The 23,484-nt window shown below is 37.6% G+C and overlaps 2 protein-coding genes across 2 annotated transcripts; one reads left to right on the forward strand and one right to left on the reverse strand.

Annotated features, from left to right (window-relative positions):
- The first annotated feature begins 4,869 nt into the window (after window positions 1–4,869).
- Window positions 4,870–7,308, forward strand: LOC137890130 (rho GDP-dissociation inhibitor 1-like). Its single transcript, XM_068734248.1, has 5 exons — window positions 4,870–5,089; window positions 5,695–5,778; window positions 6,331–6,407; window positions 6,537–6,600; window positions 6,969–7,308. Exons 1-5 carry the CDS (start codon window positions 4,900–4,902, stop codon window positions 7,169–7,171), a joined length of 618 nt encoding a protein of 205 aa, XP_068590349.1. The 5' UTR covers window positions 4,870–4,899; the 3' UTR covers window positions 7,172–7,308.
- A 6-nt stretch (window positions 7,309–7,314) lies between these two features.
- LOC137890132 (cerebellar degeneration-related protein 2-like) lies at window positions 7,315–23,392 on the reverse strand (the record flags this gene model as incomplete). Its single annotated transcript, XM_068734249.1, has 6 exons — window positions 7,315–10,514; window positions 11,369–11,533; window positions 11,917–12,065; window positions 22,554–22,666; window positions 22,944–23,086; window positions 23,234–23,392. Coding segments are annotated over 6 exons (1,669 nt in total), but the record flags the coding sequence as incomplete, so codon positions are not given.
- Between the last annotated feature and the right edge of the window lie 92 nt (window positions 23,393–23,484).

A 23,484-nucleotide genomic window follows, 5' to 3' on the forward strand; every position in this document is an offset into this window, starting at 1 on the left:
TCTCAGCAACATTTTATTAGATTATTGATCCTCTTCTGTAAGACTTCAATTTCCCAAATTCTACTAGGCACAAACTCCAAAGCTCCTGTTGTGTTTCATGCGTTTCTGATGTCTGGCTGCCTGCTGCGTTATCACCTTTTAGCCACATTGTTGTTCCTCTCTGTGAAGAGCCCGACCAGTAGTCCACTGTGTGATCCATGGATACAGAGCCAATGAGATTACATCAGTCATACATGAACATGTAGATCCAAACAGTCCTCGTATGGTAATATCCCCACAAGATTCCAAAGGTAAACAGGAACACGTTGTGACCGATTCCCAGTTCAACCTGTTTTCATCCAGCTTAGTGCTTTAGCTAGTTAGGGTGGATGATTATGTTATAAGTGTTGGAACCCTTTGCGGTCTTTGTTTCGACGTCATGTTTTACAAATTTTTGTATCCACCTTGTCCAAGAACTTGTAGATATCCAGAATGCACCCACACTGTCAATTTAAGGTGCTTTTTGGTGTCTATAACACTGAAATGTCAGTTTCCTCTGACGGCTCTTCTCTCAATGCTTCAGTTGAGTCGCAGGGCATTAATGCAGAGGTGAGGAAACTACAGATTTCGTAGCTTCTACAACTCACGGTTGTGAAACTGCGGTTACGGCAGGTTAATAGGTTTATGAAGCCTGTAACATTGTAACGTCACACACTCGTACCTCTCTGCTTCATAAAGCCTGTAATGTCACACACTCGTACCTCTCGGTTTCGTAAAGCCTGTAACGTCACACACTCGTACCTCTCCGCTTCATAAAGCCTGTAACGTCACACACTCGTACCTCTCTGCTTCATAAAGCCTGTAACGTCACACACTCGTACCTCTCTGCTTCATAAAGCCCGTAACGTCACACACTCGTACGGCTCCGCTTCATAAAGCCTGTAACGTCACACACTCGTACCTCTCGGTTTCATAAAGCCCGTAACGTCACGCACTCATACCTCTCTGCTTCGTAATGTTCGTAATGTCACACACTGGTACCTCTCTGCTTCGTAAAGCCTGTAACGTCACACACTCGTACCTCTGCTTCGTAAAGCCTGTAACGTCACACACTCGTACCTCTCGGCTTCGTAAAGCCTGTAACGTCACACACTCGTACCTCTCGGCTTCGTAAAGCCTGTAACGTCACACACTCGTACCTCTCGGCTTCGTAATGCCTGTAATGTCACGCACAGTCATACCGCTGTGCTTTGTAAAGCCTGTAACGGCACACACTCGTACCTCTCGGCTTCGTAATGTTCGTAACGTCACACACTCGTACCTCTCGGCTTTTTAATGTTCATAACGTCACATACTCGGCTTCGTAAAGCCTGTAACGTCACACACTCGTACCTCTCTGCTTCGTAAAGCCTGTAACGTGACACACTCGTACCTCTCGGCTTCGTAAAGCCTGTAACGTGACACACTCGTACCTCTCGGCTTCGTAAAGCCTGTAACGTGACACACTCGTACCTCTCGGCTTCGTAAAGCCTGTAACGTGACACACTCGTACCTCTCGGCTTCGTAAAGCCCGTAACGTCACACACTCGTAACGTCACACATGGATTCCCTGGTCCTCCATTGAGCTCGTTGATCTCCAGTAACGTTTGATGACACTAATGACTCCTGTCAAAGACAGTCCTCTTGATGTGTCGCCAGTTGACACCTCCCAGCCACTTCCTCTCCTGTCCCTGAATGCCTCATTAGCCGTAATCCCACTTTCTATAATCTCACAGCTCAGCGGTGTTGCTAAGGAACAGCCCTAATCTGAAGCCTCCCGTGTTTGTAAAGCGGTGCTTCTTATCCCCGCCAAGCCCGCCGATTATCCTCCTGTAGCACAGAGCTGTGAAGGTGAGGACACGGCGGTGAGCGGGTTCAACGGCATCGCCGCTGTTCGTTAGCGTGATCTCATGACCTGTGTGTCGCTTCCCAGCAGGCTGAACAATCACCCTCTCATATTTGTTTATAGCCTGTTATCCAGAAAGAGTGTGCATCATTGTGAGGGCAATGATGTCAGTATTGTTCAAACTAATCCATTTACTCACTGCATGGGTCTTTAATTTGCTCATTCAACTGTTGTATAGTCCTGTCAAGATGGCATCTCTGAGTGATGTGACTGTGTGCAGACGTTACATGGATTTATAAACAATGTCTTCTTCGTTTGCTATTGTTTATGTGAACTGTGTTGCTGACAGTGAGAGACTGAAGCTGCACTGGTTCATTCACACTAAGCAATCATATGCTAGCGTAGTTTATCGTTACATTACTTATATCCAGTTGTGTTGCAACTAATTGCAGTTTTTTCATTGATTAATCTATTTATTACTTTTATTGTCTTTTTTTTTTTTTTAATACCGTAGATGACCGTCAATGTTAATACCACGGTACCCCATGATACCGTTACAACCCTACTGACCAATGGTCCAAAACAAAGATTTTCTTTAATTTAGTATTAAAGACGACAAAATATAGTTTGGAAGCTGGAACCATCCACCAGTTTTTGGCTTGAAGAACCGATTTTAATCAAACGACTGATCGAGCTCTACAATCAGAAAGCCCTAAAAGAGCGCTCCACCAATTTAGCATTGCATCTATAACATCTGTCTTTCTGACAGATGTTTGAAATCGGTGTCGTTGACCTTTTTGTCCTCCATAGACTTCACAGTGCGGCAGAAGCCTCGTCACGTCTTAAGGGACCTTAAAGTCCGTATAGTGCAGCTCTCTACCTAAGGTGTGTCTAAAAGGACTCATCACGACAGTTCTGCGGTCGGTTGCTCTGTGACTGCAACGTACAGGAGAGTAGAGGAAGTGAGAAAAACAACCCGTTTGATACTTGGAGTGATGTAACACCATCGTTGTTTTCTTACTATTCTTATTCCCTCTCACCAGGAACACTCCCACACAGCCGAACACCTACTGAGGAGTTTGTGCTTCTTTTTTTTTTTTTGGGAGCCCTGAGGCCTCGTCTTGTAAACATTGCTGTGTTCTCACTTCCTGCTTGGCTAATACCCAACAGTATATGTCAGGCACAATGGAACAGAGGAGGGCGTCAGGCCGGCGGAGCGACAAACCAGTTATTGTGCCCGGAGTGTCTGTTTGGAGCGGTGTGATTTTATTGTGGTTCAGGTTGTAAATAGCGAGTCGGGGGTTAACTTTCATCAAGCACCACCTCTGCTCAGCGAGTCAAGACTGAGTTTGCACTTCACTGATTTGTTAGCTTGTCTCTGTTGATTTATGATGACCTTTTTAACTCAAACGTTGGCACTGATTTGCAACAGCAAACAAATATTAAGAGATTATTTACACTAAGAAGTTTAATTGGACTTAAATGGAGAAGCAGTTTGTTTATCGCCTTATGTCTTCTTCCTTTTTTGTTTTAGGGTAGTTGACATTCAAGCATCGATCTTTATTGGTCTGTTTTAACCCTTTATCATAACTTAAAGGAGCAACGTATGACATTTAGAGCGTTAATATAGAAGCAAACAATATCAGATGGATTGATATTGGAGTAATGTCTACCTGAGCAGAGACTGAAGGCACTCTCTTTTTGTTAAGCCATGTTGAGAGCCGTTGTGAAGCAATTGAAAAGCTCCCAATCTCGTATCTTGCACCATTTTAATGAGTAATGAATCCTCTTCTACAGTTTGTCGTCTCTGTTTCCTGTTTGGCTGAATCTCTCAAATACAGGAAGTTGTGTTCTTTCAACACGCAAATGTTGAAAAAGAACATGGCAGCCTGAATCAGGAAATAAAAACTACAACTTTATCAACAAGCGCTTATTTTGCAAGCTGCTATGAAAACAGCTGGTGTGGGTGGGTGTGGTCGGTCACTTGTCTGGTCTGCAGGGAGAACACAGAACATCATCCAGCTGCCTCTTGGCTTTTGCAGGTGTTGATCAGCGTTGTGTATTTCTGCGCCCAGCACACGTGCATCAGATGTTATCAATAGATCACTGGTTTTGTTTTGTTTTTTCCTCTACTGCTTTTCATGAGCAACATTTGAGTTCTGTAGCAGCAGGATGATCTCACGTTGTTGTTGTGCCGTTTCCTGCTCAGGATCAGCATCCTCTCCTCTAATCAGCAGTGACTGGTGTGACCGTGCAGCTGGGTGTAGAGGTCCACATTAGCGCTGCTGTTTGAGGAGCCTTTAGCTCAGATAATCACCAGCTTCATGATTAAGAACCGGCTCCATCCTGAGACGGGTCCCGGCTCTGGTCCGTGCTAGCGTGAACGTTTACGTCTGTGCTTATGTCTCGGCGTACACTAATGGACAAAAACGCAATAAAACTGCCTCGTCTCATGCCAAAAAATACTGCTAAAGTTATGTGATGATCCACACAAAGCATGTTGTGGTCTGTGCATAAAAAGGGAGCTCAGTTGTCCTCCTTAACCGTCTCACTCTGGGTCAAAGTTGTTGCTGTCAAGTGTTTTTAAAAATGTTTTCATACTTTTGAGCGCTGCCAAGTAAATTCCATTGTGCTCTACAGTGTATATAGCTGTTGGCAGAATCTCAAAACTGCATATCACACTGAACGATATCAGCATAATGTATAGATGGCAAACAAACCATAAGAGGAACAATGTGATCTATGGTGTTTGTTTCTACAGGAAATGCTGCTTTACTGTGCTGGATCTCTTAAAGTCAAAGTTCAGAGGGTTTTTCCTCTGGACTAGTAATCTGTAACGATCGTCTAGCAGCCGGATGTCTTAACAATGTGCTGCCTCAGCTCCTCACGTTAATCCAACTACATTAAAGCGAAGTAAAGGGTAAAAAAAGAGAGCGGTCTGTGTGGAGTCCTGCCGTCTGTCCGTGTCCCTCTCTACTACCCCGTCCTCTAACCGCTCTGCTGTCTCTCTCTCTCTGGCTGCGATTTAGAACACGATGGCAGAACAGGATCCCACACCGGAGGAGCTGGAAGCGCTGGCAGCCGCCAACAGAGACAGTGAGAACAGAGTCAACTACAAAGCTCCTGCCCAGAAGAGCTTACAGGAGATCCAGCAGCAGGACCAGGACGACGAAAGCCTGCGCAAGTACAAGGAGGCGCTGCTGGGCAAATGTTCCGCGGTGGCAGGTCAGTGAGACTCGCTAAGTAACTCTTAGGATATTATATAGAATAAATATGAAATGTGTATGTGTGTCCATAACTCTCTGTGTTTGCAGTACTAATAGTGTTGCATCAGACCTGTTATTTGTTGTGAAAACAGTTCAGTCGCTCATTGAACTGTTATTCCGTTTCAAGGCTGCTGCATCCGTGATGTTTGAAGGCCGATAGAAACACGATAGATTGAGGGAAAAAGCCGATAAATAAGTGCCTCGACATATAGAGCCGGTGTAAACCTGCAACTGAACATGAAACTAGCCGATAAATCAGATCTAGGTGAGAACAATCTTTTGAAAGAATGAAGTGAAACTCAAAGTTTTCTCGCTGTCGGCCTGGCTTGTGACTCAGACAAAGAGCGGAGAGGTTTTTGACGGTGGGTTACGATATTTGAGAGAGAACCTTTTGGTGGGGAGAAGCAAACGGGTCAGACGTGACACAAACACCTCACGATTGAAAAAGCATGGTTGATGAGGTTCCTCCCCTTTGTGCACCATTGTGTATTCAGTATTTCTCTCGGTTATGAGTTGATTGGTAGATCATGATTTCTTACACTGTGACTCTTTTCTCTCTCTTAGATCCTAAAGTCCCAAACGTCCAGGTGACTCGAATGACTCTGCTTTGCGATACGGCTCCGCAGCCATTGGTCCTTGACCTGCAGGGTGAGTAGAGCATAGTGTGTGATGTATGTATGTATGTATGTATGTATGTATGTATGTATGTATGTATAAACTGACTTTTTATAGTTGACCACGTACAGATTTATTTCACCTGAAGGCACAGATGCCCACGTTGAGGCAGCTTGTCTTCCTCCCAGCAGACGCTGGAAGGATTATCTCATAGTAACATTCATTATGAACAGTAATCACTCCCATCCTTGTCTACAGATATGGATTAAATGGGCTGCTGGTTCATTAGCCTGCTAATCAGTAATGACAAGATTCCCTTGTTAGTGGGTTTAATGAGACATTTCCTGTCGGCTCTCCCTCAGTGGTCCCGATGAGCATCGACGGAGCTGGGCTCACTGCGCCACATGGTGGTCACTTTAGAGACTGCAGGGTGATCGCATGTCTAAATACATCCTGCCTTTTGAGAATCCCCTCCTGTTTATACGTTTTTAGTTTGGAACAACATGCGTTTTACACAAACTGATCTTAGGTTCTATAGTCTTGAAACTCGATTCTCTTCTCACGCTGTGTTGCTTTCCCTTCCAGGAGACTTGGACAACTTGAAGAAGAACCCGTTTGTGCTGAAGGAGGGAATCGAATACAGAATAAAGATCAACTTCAAGGTGAGAGAGAGAGTCTGGTCTTTGTTAAACCCAGGATTGCTCTGTCTGTTGTCTCATGTCTCATGTCAGTGAGCCATGTTTGTTGTGGGAGACTGTTCAGCAGGATGTGATGCATGTCGCCTTTTGCAGGTGAACAAGGATATCGTGTCGGGCCTGAAGTACACCCAGCAAACATTCAGGAAAGGAATAAAACGTAAGGCTTCCTCTGTTGTGTTCTTTCATTGAGTCTCTGCAAATCTTTTAGGTAGGTTTTGAAATGCCGTGTAAAGTAGCATCCTCTTAAGTAAAGGAATAATGTAACGTTGTGGGAACGAGATCCACATCCATTCGTGTCTGTACAGTAAATATAAAGCTACAGCCAAAAGCTGCTTAGCTTAGCTTGTAGCATATTCCCCAAAATGACGGACTATTTCTTTTTTAAACGGGCCAAATAAACCGTCTTTCTTGTTGGAGTGATAACACTGAAGTTCGTACTGTATCTTTAAGTGCGTTTGCTTTATTCTCAGTGAACACATTGGTAATAAGCAGCTTATTATGAACTAATAAATCTCTTCTGTACAGTTGACAAGTCTGACTACATGGTCGGCAGCTACGGGCCCAGACCCAGCGAGGAGTACGAGTTCCTCACCACCATGGAGGAGTCACCCAAAGGGCTGCTGGCCCGCGGCACCTACAACATCAAGTCCAAGTTCACCGACGACGACGAGCACGACCACCTTTCCTGGGAGTGGTTCCTCACCATCAAGAAGGACTGGACAAATTGATTCCCCCTCAGCGACGTCCGTCTGCGTCTTCCTTCGTCCCTCTCTCTTTTCCTCCCTATCGTTCCATGACTCCCCGTCTGGAGTTTGTCTTGATCCTCGGCTTCTTTCTGCTCTCTCTCCGTCCATCGACGACCTTCTCTTAGTTTCCCTTTTTTTTTTTTTTTTTCTAAATTCCAATCACTTCATCATTCCTCCCGCCGCCGTAGCGCTTTCGTTGGTTTGCACACGCCCTCCTTGTTAAGTATCACATCTTTTTAAAAATGGAGGAAGCAACAATGTGCACAGTACAGATTTTGCTGTTATGGTTTGTTTTATAAAAGAAAAAATATGTAAAAAAAAAAAAAAAATATATATAGACCGTTAACTGCTTTTGGAAGAATTGATAAACTCTGTGATTCCCTCTGCCCTTCAACCCTTTCTTTTCTTTTCTCATTCTTTATTTCTCAGATTGTTTTGTACTATTACCGTGATCTGCCTTGGAAAGCAGTAGTGCTGTATGTGGCAACCGTTGCTGGACACCGCTCTTGAACGCAGCCCTCCTGAAGCCTTTTGAGCACATTATTTGCACCAGGCTCTTGGTCAATTACTTTGAAATCAGGCCGCCTCTTTAGCACCCTACGAAGTCTGAGCCAATGAGTGAACTCCATGTCCTCTGACTCCTCCCTGTAGGTGTGGCTGTTCTACTGAACAGGGTGTTGTGGCAGGTTTGTCAACAGCCATGTGGCCTTAACAAAAACCCCTTTTATGGAGAATTAGACAACCTAATTGAGCCGTTTGCCTTCAGATTATATTTGCCAGACCGTCATGTGAGCGGTTTTTAACAATACTTGTAAAACGTGGACCTTTATCACCTTTTTTATATCGGGTTTTGAGGATTTGTAAAAAAGCCATCACGGTGTCATTTACAAACATCTAGTATTCTAAATATCAGTTTAATGAACTGTAAATGTCCTGCTTGTTAAAGTCCAGGTTGTGCTGATAGCCTTCTGTCACCCGGTGTCCTCCTTAGTCCCCGATTCCATCATATCACCTTTTGTGTTACTGCAGTCTCTTACAACCACTACGCTGCTCCTGCTGACTCAGCGGCACTTTGTGATCATCATCGATCAGTGAGGTGAAACGTTGTCTTGACTTCTGACCCGGTGTAGAGACGTCAGTCCCCAACCAGACCTTTTTTAAGTGTTATCTGTTTGTATTCACTCCACATGTACGGGGAATGAGACCTGCTTCGGTCAGACCGATGCTGTTCTTGGTGCGTTGGGTTTGACTGAATGTGTGCCACTTGTATCACCTACAGTTTACTGATCTCCTGTGTTCACATTAAAGTGTTCAGACTGGGCCCCGCTTGTGTCCTGCTTTTTATTACGCCGAGGCATTGTGTCTTCGGGTCGTCCGTCCACATTCTCCGTCCTGACACCTCAGGATGAAGAGATTAGAGTCCTGGGGGTCAATTCACGACCGTAACTCAAGAATACGTGCTAATTCTGACCTTTTTCCTTACAGGTTAAAATGTTAAAGTGACGCCATTTTTGGACAGACGTCTGCTTACAGCCACACGGTGTAAATTCTAGTTCAACTGTAGGATTTGATTTGTTGCCTCCCTCTGTTGAGTGTTTAACAGAAGGAAAAAAAAAATGTGTTTTGATACATTTCTCATTTTAATCAACAGAAAACATAAACTGCCTCCTACAAGAACTTTTGACAATGTGGCAGCGCAGCGTCGAGCCGATTATGTTACGTCTGAAATTCTCAAACAAATCCCTGAATCCCTCTGCGGCTTGTAATGCATGCTGTAAAAACTCATCGCCACCAGATCGGTTACAATAAACCATGTAAACGAATAACCATCTAACACTTATGCACGGTACACTTTGGCAGCTGTCTTGAAGAATTCGTATCCAAGACACACACACACACACACACACACACACACACACACACACACACACACACACACACACACACCACTGTATCTTAAAGCACACTCAAGCCGGTCAAACACTTGTGATTTTAGTTTCAACCTGCTTTTAAAAACTTTTTTAGCACTTAGTGTTCATCAGTCGGATCCATGCTTCAAATGCTGTAACTAGTTTAAAAACAAGTGGCTGCTTTTTTTTGTTAATTATTTGGCTTAATTTTCAATAAATAAAAAAAATAATGAAATCAGTTAATCTCAATTACAAATACTACGTCACACACTAGACTGTCCTAAGACAAACAAAACCTTTCTAATTATTGTCACTCAGGAAAAAACGCTATTTCATCCATTATGAGATTAATCAGCCATCCACTGCTAACGTCGTTAATCACCCACTCTGACTACAGGCATCCACCCGTCATAACGGGTCACACGTAAGACGAGAAGCCAAAACAGTCACAGTTTTTAGACCCGGTAGCTCGCGCTCATTTGTGACTCTTCTTGCTCTTGGTGGAGTTCAAGTCGCTCTTGGTCTTCTGCAAGCGGGAGAAGATCTCTTTGAACAGGGCCTTGTACTCCGGCGTGTTCTGGCTGAGACGTTTGTCCACCTGCTCCACCTGCCTGCTGATCCCCTCCAGGGCCTCCGGGGTGGAGGGCGTTTGAGGGGGCGTGGGAGGGGCGGCGGGTGCGGCGACTGCCCCCGATGTCGAAGGCCCCGCGCAGACCATGCTGTACTCCTTCATGGAGGGGTCCCTGGAGACCGGCCGCGAGGTCTGCACCCCGGCGTGGCACAGGCTCTCCTCGTGACGCCGGCACTTCCCCAGCAGCCCTTCGTACTTCTCCAGCAGCGCGTGGTACTGCTCGTCCACCTCCCGCAGGATGGACATGCCGCGCTTGCGCACCCCGTTGGCGTGGATGGCGTAGCTGCCCTGCCGCCTGCCGGAGGCGTCGCGGGCCGAGATGGCATTGAGAGCTGTGTCGCTGCAGCTTTTCCTCACCGGGCCTCCCTGCTGCCCCGTGGCCCCTTGCTCTCCAGCGGCTCCTTCGCCTCCCTCCTCCAGGCCCTCCTCCGGGGTGTCCGTCTCGGGGCCGTTGCTGAGCAGCGTCTCCAGGCCGTCTTCCATGCCCCCGATCAGACACAACCTGGACTTCCTCAGCTGCTGCATCTCCTGGAGCTCCGCCTCGAGCTCTTGAACCCGCAGCTGGCAGCCCTCCGCCCCTGAGAGACGCTGTTCCAGGCGCTCGAACTCCTGCAGCACGGCGGCGCACTCCCGCTCGGCGCCCTCCCGCTGGGACCGCTCCGTGGCCACCGCCGAGCGCAGGGAGGACACGATGTCCGTCAGGCGCTCGTTCTCCTCGTCCACCGGGCGCGCCTCAGCCAGGTCCACACTGCCCGGATTGGCCAACAGGAAACCATCTTCATACCTGATGTAAAGTAGTCAACAAATTGTGCTTAAAAAAACGGCACAATCATGTAATCAGTGCACCAACCTGGGCATTCTTTGAAGGCTTTATAAAACCGACAATAAATCAGATTATGTTAATGACTGCAGCCTGGCTCTTGATAAACTCTAACAGCAGATATATAAATGATAAAATGTTAATATTACGCCTTTTATGCTGGTAATGAAGTATTTTACTGATCACATAAGATTCTTGTGTAATGCTCTATGTTTGGACAATCTTCAGTTTTCTTGTTCATTTTATCTAATGAGCAAGTTTAATCGAAATCAACTTTAATTAAATACACTTAAATGTGTCATTGAAAAGGCGACTGAAGCGCGTCAAAACATTCAACTTCCACTAGAGTTTGAGAACACAAAGACTAGGCTAGGCTAGTTAGTTCGGCTCGTTTTTAACTTGGGTTTTCTAGTTCTTATGAATTTCCAATATACATTTGATCGTATAACAATTTCTATAGTGAGGTACGATGTCAAAAAGTCCATTTTGACCAAATCTGTAATTACTGAGTTTTGCCTTTGCAGGGCAGTGCGGTCTGATAAATGTTGGAGATTTACTGTAATCAACCCCGCAGGTGTCCTGCAGAACAATCAGATCATCTGTGTTGTATTGGCACCATACACATGTGTGTGAACAAAGTCAAGTGCCTCCACACACACACACACACACACACACACACACACACACACACACACACACACACACACACACACACACACACACACACACACACACACACACACACACACACACACACACACACGCACACACACACACACACGCGCTGTGCACTAGAAGAATGAACTGCTGACAGGGACCTTGGCGCGGTGCACAGCTCTTTGAGGCAGGGGAAGGAGTGCACAGTCTTGCGTCGTTCCGTCTTCTCTCTGCGGACCCTCAGCTCCTCCAGAGTCCGCAGCTCCTCCACCCGAGCCGTCAGGCTGTCCACCTGTCCCTGCAAGGTCTCCATGGTGCCCGTCAACCTGGAGACACACACACACACACACACACACACACACACACACGTTTGTTCCTAGCTTGTTACGTCATTGCTGAGCACACCGTTCTCCTGAAGCTACAGTGAGCCACTGTTGCAACATCAAGACTGTGAAGGAGCATGTTTACAAAGAACAGAGGCGGCCATTGAAATCTTTAGCATTAGGACCACTAATGTGATTTGTAAAGAACTTCGACCCCTGATTATGATTATGGCGACGCTAAAGATAGCAAAAATGTTAAGTCCTCTAGTTTCCCTTGGAGGGGATTGTTCGTAAACACACACTTGACGTAATCTGTCGTAAAGACCTCCGTCACGTGATGGAGGTGACCTGTGGCTGGATTCTGGTTGCAGACACGTTCTCATCACCTGTCTATTTTCTGATGCGAGGTCTTGCTCTCCAGCACCAGTTTCTCATTGGTGATCTCCAGCTCCCTGGCGGTGACGTCCAGCTGTTCATACACCTTTGCATGCTGCTCGTTCATCTCCCTCAACATGTCCAACTGCTTGGACAGGTACTGCAAGAGAGACACATTTAAGATGAGGGTTGATGAGTGACTACATACATCAGGGACGCTTGTCTCCCAGGAGGTACATGTAAAGACTGGAGTATTCATTATACATGGGGTACTTGTTAAAGACACAGCTTTACTATGCGATGACCTTTTTATGACCCATCGCTTTATTAATGACATTTTAATTTTTAAGACTTGATTTATTGCTTACTATACAATTACATTTTTCATATTTCTTAATGACAAACTAGACCAAGACTTTTTATGGAATACAATATTGTGACTTTTTTTATGACATTTTTCCCAACACTACTGCTGCACACTATACGTTGGCTTAACACTATTTAGACATACCAAGCCTTTTTGACATACTATACTATGACCTTTTGTAATATTGTTCAAAACACTATACCTCTCAACATGCTATACTATGACTTTTTTATGACTTTTTTCATCATGCTATATTATGACTTTTTTCGACATGCTATACTATGACTTTTTTATGACTTTTTTCATCATGCTATATTATGACTTTTTTCGACATGCTATACTATGACTTTTTTATGACTTTTTTCATCATGCTATATTATGACTTTTTTCGACATGCTATACTATGACTTTTTTATGACTTTTTTCAACATACTTTGACTTTTTTCAACATGCTATACTATGACTTTTTTATGACTTTTTTCAACATGCTATACTATGACTTTTTTATGACTTTTTCAACATACTATATTATGACTTTTTTATGACTTTTTTCAACATGCTATATTATGACTTTTTTATGACTTTTTTCAACATACTATATTATGACTTTTTTATGACTTTTTTCAACATACTATACTATGACTTTTTTATGACTTTTTTCAACATGCTACACTATGACTTTTTTATGACTTTTTTCAACATACTATACTATGACTTTTTTATGACTTTTTTCAACATGCTACACTATGACTTTTTTATGACTTTTTTCAACATGCTATATTATGACTTTTTTATGACTTTTTTCAACATGCTATACTATGACTTTTTATGACTTTTTTCAACATGCTATACTATGACTTTTTATGACTTTTTTCAACATGCTATATTATGACTTTTTCCGACATGCTATACTATGACTTTTTTATGACTTTTTTCAACATGCTACACTATGACTTTTTTATGACTTTTTTCAACATGCTATACTATGACTTTTTATGACTTTTTTCAACATGCTATATTATGACTTTTTCCGACATGCTATACTATGACTTTTTTATGACTTTTTTCAACATGCTACACTATGACTTTTTTATGACTTTTTTCAACATACTATATTATGACTTTTTTATGACTTTTTTCAACATACTATATTATGACTTTTTTATGACTTTTTTCAACATACTATATTATGACTTTTTTCGACATGCTATACTATGACTTTTTTATGACTTTTTCAACATGCTATATTATGACTTTTTTCGACATGTTATACTATGACTTTTTTATGACTTTTTTCGACATGCTATACTAGGACTTTTTTATGACTTTTTTCATCATGCTATATTATGACTTTTTTCGACATGCTATACTATGACTTTTTTATGACTTTTTTCATCATGCTACACTATGACTTTTTTATGACTTTTTTCGTCATGCTACACTATGACTTTTTTATGACTTTTTTCAACATGCTACACTATGACTTTTTTCGTCATGCTACACTATGACTTTTTCGTCATGCTATACTATGACGTTTTTATGACTTTTTTCAACATGCTATACTATGACTTTTTATGACTTTTTTCAACATGCTATACTATGACTTTTTATGACTTTTTTCAACATGCTATATTATGACTTTTTCCGACATGCTATACTATGACTTTTTATGACTTTTTTCAACATGCTACACTATGACTTTTTTATGACTTTTTTCAACATGCTATACTATGACTTTTTTATGACTTTTTTCAACATACTATATTATGACTTTTTTATGACTTTTTTCAACATGCTATATTATGACTTTTTTATGACTTTTTTCAACATGCTATATTATGACTTTTTCGTCATGCTACACTATGACTTTTTTATGACTTTTTTCAACATGCTATACTATGACTTTTTTATGACTTTTTTCAACATACTATATTATGACTTTTTATGACTTTCTTCAACATACTATATTATGACTTTTTTCGACATGCTATACTAGGACTTTTTTCGACATGCTATACTAGGACTTTTTTAGGACTTTTTCAACATGCTATATTATGACTTTTTTCAACATGCTATATTATGACTTTTTTCGACATGCTATACTATGACTTTTTTATGACTTTTTTCAACATGCTATACTATGACTTTTTTATGACTTTTTTCAACATGCTATACTATGACTTTTTTATGACTTTTTTCAACATGCTATACTATGACTTTTTTATGACTTTTTTCAACATACTATATTATGACTTTTTTATGACTTTTTTCAACATACTATATTATGACTTTTTTCAACATGCTATACTATGACTTTTTTATGACTTTTTTCAACATGCTATACTATGACTTTTTTATGACTTTTTTCAACATGCTATACTATGACTTTTTTATGACTTTTTTCAACATACTATATTATGACTTTTTTATGACTTTTTTCAACATACTATATTATGACTTTTTTCGACATGCTATACTATGACTTTTTTATGACTTTTTCAACATGCTATATTATGACTTTTTTCGACATGTTATACTATGACTTTTTTATGACTTTTTTCGACATGCTATACTAGGACTTTTTTATGACTTTTTTCATCATGCTATATTATGACTTTTTTCGACATGCTATACTATGACTTTTTTATGACTTTTTTCATCATGCTACACTATGACTTTTTTATGACTTTTTTCGTCATGCTACACTATGACTTTTTTATGACTTTTTTCAACATGCTACACTATGACTTTTTTCGTCATGCTACACTATGACTTTTTCGTCATGCTATACTATGACGTTTTTATGACTTTTTTCAACATGCTATACTATGACTTTTTATGACTTTTTTCAACATGCTATACTATGACTTTTTATGACTTTTTTCAACATGCTATATTATGACTTTTTCCGACATGCTATACTATGACTTTTTATGACTTTTTTCAACATGCTACACTATGACTTTTTTATGACTTTTTTCAACATGCTATACTATGACTTTTTTATGACTTTTTTCAACATGCTATACTATGACTTTTTTATGACTTTTTTCAACATACTATATTATGACTTTTTTATGACTTTTTTCAACATGCTATATTATGACTTTTTTATGACTTTTTTCAACATGCTATATTATGACTTTTTCGTCATGCTACACTATGACTTTTTTATGACTTTTTTCAACATGCTATACTATGACTTTTTTATGACTTTTTTCAACATACTATATTATGACTTTTTATGACTTTTTTCAACATACTATATTATGACTTTTTTCGACATGCTATACTAGGACTTTTTTCGACATGCTATACTAGGACTTTTTTAGGACTTTTTCAACATGCTATATTATGACTTTTTTCAACATGCTATATTATGACTTTTTTCGACATGCTATACTATGACTTTTTTATGACTTTTTTCAACATGCTATACTATGACTTTTTTATGACTTTTTTCAACATGCTATACTATGACTTTTTTATGACTTTTTTCAACATACTATATTATGACTTTTTTATGACTTTTTTCAACATGCTATACTATGACTTTTTTATGACTTTTTTCAACATGCTATACTATGACTTTTTTATGACTTTTTTCAACATGCTATACTATGACTTTTTTATGACTTTTTTCAACATGCTATACTATGACTTTTTTATGACTTTTTTCAACATACTATATTATGACTTTTTTATGACTTTTTCAACATGCTATATTATGACTTTTTTCGACATGTTATACTATGACTTTTTTATGACTTTTTTCGACATGCTATACTAGGACTTTTTTATGACTTTTTTCATCATGCTACACTATGACTTTTTTATGACTTTTTTCGTCATGCTACACTATGACTTTTTTATGACTTTTTTCAACATGCTACACTATGACTTTTTTCGTCATGCTACACTATGACTTTTTCGTCATGCTATACTATGACGTTTTTATGACTTTTTTCAACATGCTATACTATGACTTTTTATGACTTTTTTCGACATGCTATACTATGACTTTTTATGACTTTTTTCAACATGCTATATTATGACTTTTTCCGACATGCTATACTATGACTTTTTTATGACTTTTTTCAACATGCTACACTATGACTTTTTTATGACTTTTTTCAACATGCTATACTATGACTTTTTTATGACTTTTTTCAACATGCTATATTATGACTTTTTTATGACTTTTTTCAACATGCTATATTATGACTTTTTTATGACTTTTTTCAACATGCTATATTATGACTTTTTTATGACTTTTTTCAACATGCTATATTATGACTTTTTTATGACTTTTTTCAACATGCTATACTAGGACTTTTTTATGACTTTTTCAACATGCTATATTATGACTTTTTTCAACATACTATACTATGACTTTTTTCGACATGCTATACTAGGACTTTTTTATGACTTTTTCAACATGCTATATTATGACTTTTTTCAACATGCTATACTATGACTTTTTTATGACTTTTTTCAACATGCTACACTATGACTTTTTTATGACTTTTTTCAACATGCTATACTATGACTTTTTTATGACTTTTTTCAACATACTATATTATGACTTTTTTATGACTTTTTTCAACATGCTATATTATGACTTTTTTCGTCATGCTACACTATGACTTTTTTATGACTTTTTTCAACATGCTACACTATGACTTTTTTATGACTTTTTTCGACATGCTATACTAGGACTTTTTTAGGACTTTTTCAACATGCTATATTATGACTTTTTTCAACATGCTATATTATGACTTTTATCATCATGCTATACTATGACTTTTTTTGTCATGCTACACTATGACTTTTTTCGTCATGCTACACTATGACTTTTTTATGACTTTTTTCAACATGCTACACTATGACTTTTTTCGACATACTATACTATGACTTTTTTCGACATGCTATACTATGACTTTTTATGACTTTTTTCAACATACTATATTATGAATTTTTTATGACTTTTCGACATTCTATATTATGACTTTTTTATGACTTTTTTCAATTATGAATTTTTTATGACTTTTCGACATTCTATATTATGACTTTTTTATGACTTTTTTCAACATGCTATATTATGACTTTTTTTATTACATACTATTACATTTGTTTATGACATTACTAATGATCTATTGTACTATGACCTTAATATCATATATTTATGACATCTTCAATACATTCTATGACAGTTTTATTATATACTGTATTATGAATGTTTTATTAACTATTTCTTTCACTTTTATGACATACTATACTATGACAACATCAACAACAACCAACCAAGAAATGTAAATAGCTGAGAAGGCTTATCATGGACTACAGGATACTCTTCAACTTCTCAGGTGCTCCATCGAGAGGATCCTGACCGGCTGCATCACAGCCTGCTGTGGCAGTTGCAACCCTCTAAACCGTAAGGCTCTACAAAGGCTGGTGAACACTGCTCAGCACATCGCCAGGGCGGAGCTGCCATCCATGGAGGACTTCTACACCCAGTGGTGTCACAACACGGCCAACAGGATGTTACCGTTTATACAGGAAATACGTCCTTACTATTTCACTAATTACTTGCAATTACTTTCTATCACAAATATATTTTACTTTTCATTTAACATATGTTAAATTGCATCTCAATATTTAAACTTGCACTATTTTATCTTAGATTTCCATTTGCACCTGTGTGTTTTCCTTTTATAAACAGTATACTTCATAAGCATTGTTGGTGGGAGCATTAGATCTAATACTGTCATTGCCAACAATGTATTCTTGAAATTTTGCAGATGACAATAAAGAACTTGAAACTGTGACATTTTTTATAAAATGTTATACTGACTTTTTAATGGCATACCATATTATGAAAATGTTTTATAATCATTTTACAATACATCAGCTACATTAGCTCTACCTATCCTGTGCATCTACTTCATTAGATGGACAATCCAGTGTGATGAATCAGAGCTATACTATGACTTTTTAAATGTACCTAACATACCCACTCACATCCAAAATGAAGTCACAGATAATAAACGATCTAAGAGCCCAATATGATCAGAATCCTAACATTAATTCACTATCCAACAATGATGTTAACAGAGAATAGAATAAGATCTGAAACAAGTGGTTTCAATAACCACAGACAAAGTAGCTGCACAGAAATCTCTTATTAGAAGATGAGAAAATATAATATTGTGTCTTATTTCACTAACCCCTAACCTGAATTAACTGAATTTAAAGCTGCAGGGCAATTCAGTAAAGTCATAGTAAACTATGTCAAAAAAAACGAAAAAAGTCATAGTATAGCATGACGAAAAAAGTCAAAAGTATAGCATGTTGAAAAAAGTCATAAAAAAGTCATAGTATAGCATGTTGAAAAAAGTCATAGTATAGCATGACGAACAAAGTCATAGTATAGCATGACGAAAAAAGTCAAAAGTATAGTATGTTGAAAAAAGTCATAGTATAGCATGTTGAAAAAAGTCATAAAAAGTCATAGTATAGCATGTTGAAAAAAGTCATAGTATAGCATGTTGAAAAAAGTCATAAAAAAGTCATAGTATTGCATGACGAAAAAAGTCAAAAGTATAGCATGTTGAAAAAAGTCATAGTATAGCATGTTGAAAAAGTCATAAAAAAGTCATAGTATAGCATGTTGAAAAAAGTCATAAAAACGTCATAATATAGTATGTTGAAAAAAGTCATAAAAAAGTCATAGTATAGCATGTTGAAAAAAGTCATAGTATAGCATGTTGAAAAAAGTCATAGTATAGTATGTTGAAAAAAGTCATAATATAGTTTGTTGAAAAAAGTCATAGTATAGTATGTTGAAAAAAGTCATAATATAGTATGTTGAAAAAAGTCATAAAAAAGTCATAGTATAGCATGACGAAAAAAGTCAAAAGTATAGCATGTTGAAAAAAGTCATAGTATAGCATGTTGAAAAAAGTCATAAAAAAGTCATAGTATAGCATGTTGAAAAAAGTCATAAAAACGTCATAATATAGTATGTTGAAAAAAGTCATATAAAAGTCATAGTATAGCATGTTGAAAAAAGTCATAAAAACGTCATAATATAGCATGTTGAAAAAAGTCATAAAAAAGTCATAGTATAGCATGTTGAAAAAAGTCATAGTATAGTATGTTGAAAAAAGTCATAATATAGTTTGTTGAAAAAAGTCATAGTATAGTATGTTGAAAAAAGTCATAATATAGTTTGTTGAAAAAAGTCATAATATAGTTTGTTGAAAAAAGTCATAGTATAGTATGTTGAAAAAAGTCATAATATAGTATGTTGAAAAAAGTCATAAAAAAGTCATAGTATAGCATGTTGAAAAAAGTCATAGTACAGCATGTTGAAAAAAGTCATGATATAGCATGTTGAAAAAAGTCATAAAAAAGTCATAGTATAGCATGACGAAAAAAGTCAAAAGTATAGCATGTTGAAAAAAGTCATAGTATAGCATGACGAAAAAAGTCATAGTATAGCATGACGAAAAAAGTCATAAAAAAGTCATAGTATTGCATGTTGAAAAAAGTCATAGTACAGCATGTTGAAAAAAGTCATAGTATAGCATGACGAAAAAAGTCAAAAGTATAGCATGACGAAAAAAGTCATAAAAAAGTCATAGTATAGCATGTTGAAAAAAGTCATTAAAAAGTCATAGTATAGCATGTTGAAAAAAGTCATAAAAACGTCATAGTATAGCATGTTGAAAAAAGTCATAGTATAGCATGTTGAAAAAAGTCATAGTATAGTATGTTGAAAAAAGTCATAGTATAGTATGTTGAAAAAAGTCATAATATAGTATGTTGAAAAAAGTCATAAAAAAGTCATAGTATAGCATGTTGAAAAAAGTCAAAAGTATAGCATGTTGAGAAAAGTCATAAAAAGTCATAGTATTGCATGTTGAAAAAAGTCATAGTATAGCATGACGAAAAAAGTCAAAAGTATAGCATGACGAAAAAAGTCATAAAAAGTCATAGTATAGCATGTTGAAAAAAGTCATTAAAAAGTCATAGTATAGCATGTTGAAAAAAGTCATAGTATAGTATGTTGAAAAAAGTCATAATATAGTTTGTTGAAAAAAGTCATAGTATAGTATGTTGAAAAAAGTCATAATATAGTATGTTGAAAAAAGTCATAGTATAGTATGTTGAAAAAAGTCAAAAGTATAGCATGTTGAAAAAAGTCATAAAAAGTCATAGTATAGCATGTTGAAAAAAGTCATAGTATAGCATGTTGAAAAAAGTCATAAAAAAAGTCATAGTATAGCATGTTGAAAAAAGTCATAAAAAAAGTCATAGTATAGCATGTTGAAAAAAGTCCTAAAAAAGTCATAGTATTGCATGACGAAAAAAGTCAAAAGTATAGCATGTTGAAAAAAGTCATAGTATAGCATGTTGAAAAAAGTCAAAAGTATAGCATGTTGAAAAAAGTCATAAAAAGTCATAGTATTGCATGTTGAAAAAAGTCATAGTATAGCATGACGAAAAAAGTCAAAAGTATAGCATGACGAAAAAAGTCATAAAAAGTCATAGTGTAGCATGTTGAAAAAAGTCATAGTATAGCATGTTGAAAAAAGTCATTAAAAAGTCATAGTATAGCATGTTGAAAAAAGTCATAGTATAGTATGTTGAAAAAAGTCATAATATAGTTTGTTGAAAAAAGTCATAGTATAGTATGTTGAAAAAAGTCATAATATAGTATGTTGAAAAAAGTCATAGTATAGTATGTTGAAAAAAGTCAAAAGTATAGCATGTTGAAAAAAGTCATAAAAAGTCATAGTATAGCATGTTGAAAAAAGTCATAGTATAGCATGTTGAAAAAAGTCATAAAAAAAGTCATAGTATAGCATGTTGAAAAAAGTCATAAAAAAAGTCATAGTATAGCATGTTGAAAAAAGTCCTAAAAAAGTCATAGTATTGCATGACGAAAAAAGTCAAAAGTATAGCATGTTGAAAAAAGTCATAGTATAGCATGTTGAAAAAAGTCAAAAGTATAGCATGTTGAAAAAAGTCATAGTATAGCATGTTGAAAAAAGTCATAGTATAGCATGTTGAAAAAAGTCATAAAAAAGGCATAGTATTGCATGTCGAAAAAAGTCAAAAGTATAGCATGACGAAAAAAGTCATAAAAAAGTCATAGTATATCATGTTGAAAAAAGTCATAAAAACGTCATAGTATAGCATGTTGAAAAAAGTCATAATATAGTATGTTGAAAAAAGTCATAAAAAAGTCATAGTATAGCATGTTGAAAAAAGTCATAAAAAGTCATAGTATAGCATGTTGAAAAAAGTCATAGTATAGCATGTTGAAAAAAGTCATAAAAAAGTCATAGTATAGCATGTTGAAAAAAGTCATAAAAAGTCATAGTATTGCATGACGAAAAAAGTCAAAAGTATAGCATGTTGAAAAAAGTCATAAAAAGTCATAGTATAGCATGTTGAAAAAAGTCAAAAGTATAGCATGACGAAAAAAGTCATAAAAACGTCATAGTATAGCATGTTGAAAAAAGTCATAAAAAAAGTCATAGTATAGTATGTTGAAAAAAGTCATAATATAGTTTGTTGAAAAAAGTCATAGTATAGTGCGTTGCCCAGCACTAATATATATATAATATATATATATATATATATATTTATATATATATGTACATATAAATATATATATATATATATATATATATATATATATATACATATAAATATATGTATTTATATTTACATATATACATATAAAATATATATTTATATTTACATATATATATAAATATATATATATATATATATATGTACATATAAATATAATATATATATATAATATATATATACGTACATATATATATATATATGTACGTATATATATATATATATAAATATTATATAATATATATGTACATATAAATATATATATTTATATATATATATATAAAAATATATATATATATATATATTTATATATATAAATATATATATATATATATGTACATATAAATATATATATATATATATATATATATATATATATATATATATATAGATAGATAGATAGACAGTCTCACCTCAGATGGCTTGTGACTAATGAGAAGTCTTTGAGCTGTGAAGACGAGAGAGATCCAGGAATTTCGCATATCCTCTCATGTGTACAAAATAAACACTTTTTGTCCTTCTTGCTATTTCTGTTTCTTCTTGCCGTGCTTCAAGCGTTTCAACAATTAGCTGAAACATGCGCTCGCAGAGTTGCGATATGTGGGACGAGCGTACCTCTATCTCTTGCACTTGCTCCTCGTTGTTGATGTACATCTGCTGTAGGGAGTCCTCCAGATCCTTGTTGCGTTCCAGAAGGGTCTTGCCGAGCTCGGCTGCCAAGTGCAGGTCTGACAGGAACCAAAGAAAGAAGAACAGACGTGAACAGACGTGAACAACGCACAGCGGGGAGTCTGCCAAGCGCAGGAGTTCACCGCATAGTGTCCAGGATCAATTTTCAAAATGCATTAAGGAGAAGCACTCACTGCAGCTGAGCTACACATTAAACATTTGAACCCTTCCTGGTCAGTCAGTCAGGGGTGGGGGGGGGGGGGGGGGGGGGGGGGGGGGGGTCTGAGTAGTGATAACACAACAGAAGCCACCCTCCCACAGACGCTGTTATTTTACAACACAGCTTGAAGCGTACATTATTCATCTCCTCTGGTGAAAAAGAATCCTCGCTGGACGGAGGAAGAGGAGGAGGAGGAGGAGGAGGAGGAGGAGGAGAATCCTGCTGGCTCTGCACACTTGGAGCCCACAACAACACGGCACTAGAGGAGTGGAACCACGGGGAGGAACAGAGAGCCATTGACACTCATTACTGGACATGAAAGCAGTGTTTTACCACCGCAGTGTTGTGAGCAATGACAGGAACACACACACACACATGCATCGACGTGTGTTTGATTCACTGTTACTGTACGCAGCTGGGATCCCTCTGTTTTATCTGATATTCTTCATAAGTATCATCACACGCCTGCGTTGTTACATCTGCCTCCAACACGGCCGAGGGAGACAGGGACACGCTGTAATCATTTCCTGTTTCAACATTGCAGAACCGATAACAGAACTCTGTTCTGAAACACAGAGTGATAATGAGCTGAGTGTGTGAGCACAGTGAGCCTTCACACCCCCCCCCCGGGTTCCTGAGGGGCCGACACGTGCCGAG

Source organism: Cebidichthys violaceus, unplaced genomic scaffold (assembly GCF_023349555.1).
Source record: "Cebidichthys violaceus isolate CVI_PGR_0920_01 unplaced genomic scaffold, fCebVio1.0.p SCAF_615, whole genome shotgun sequence".
Classification (NCBI taxonomy): Eukaryota; Metazoa; Chordata; class Actinopteri; order Perciformes; family Stichaeidae; genus Cebidichthys; species Cebidichthys violaceus.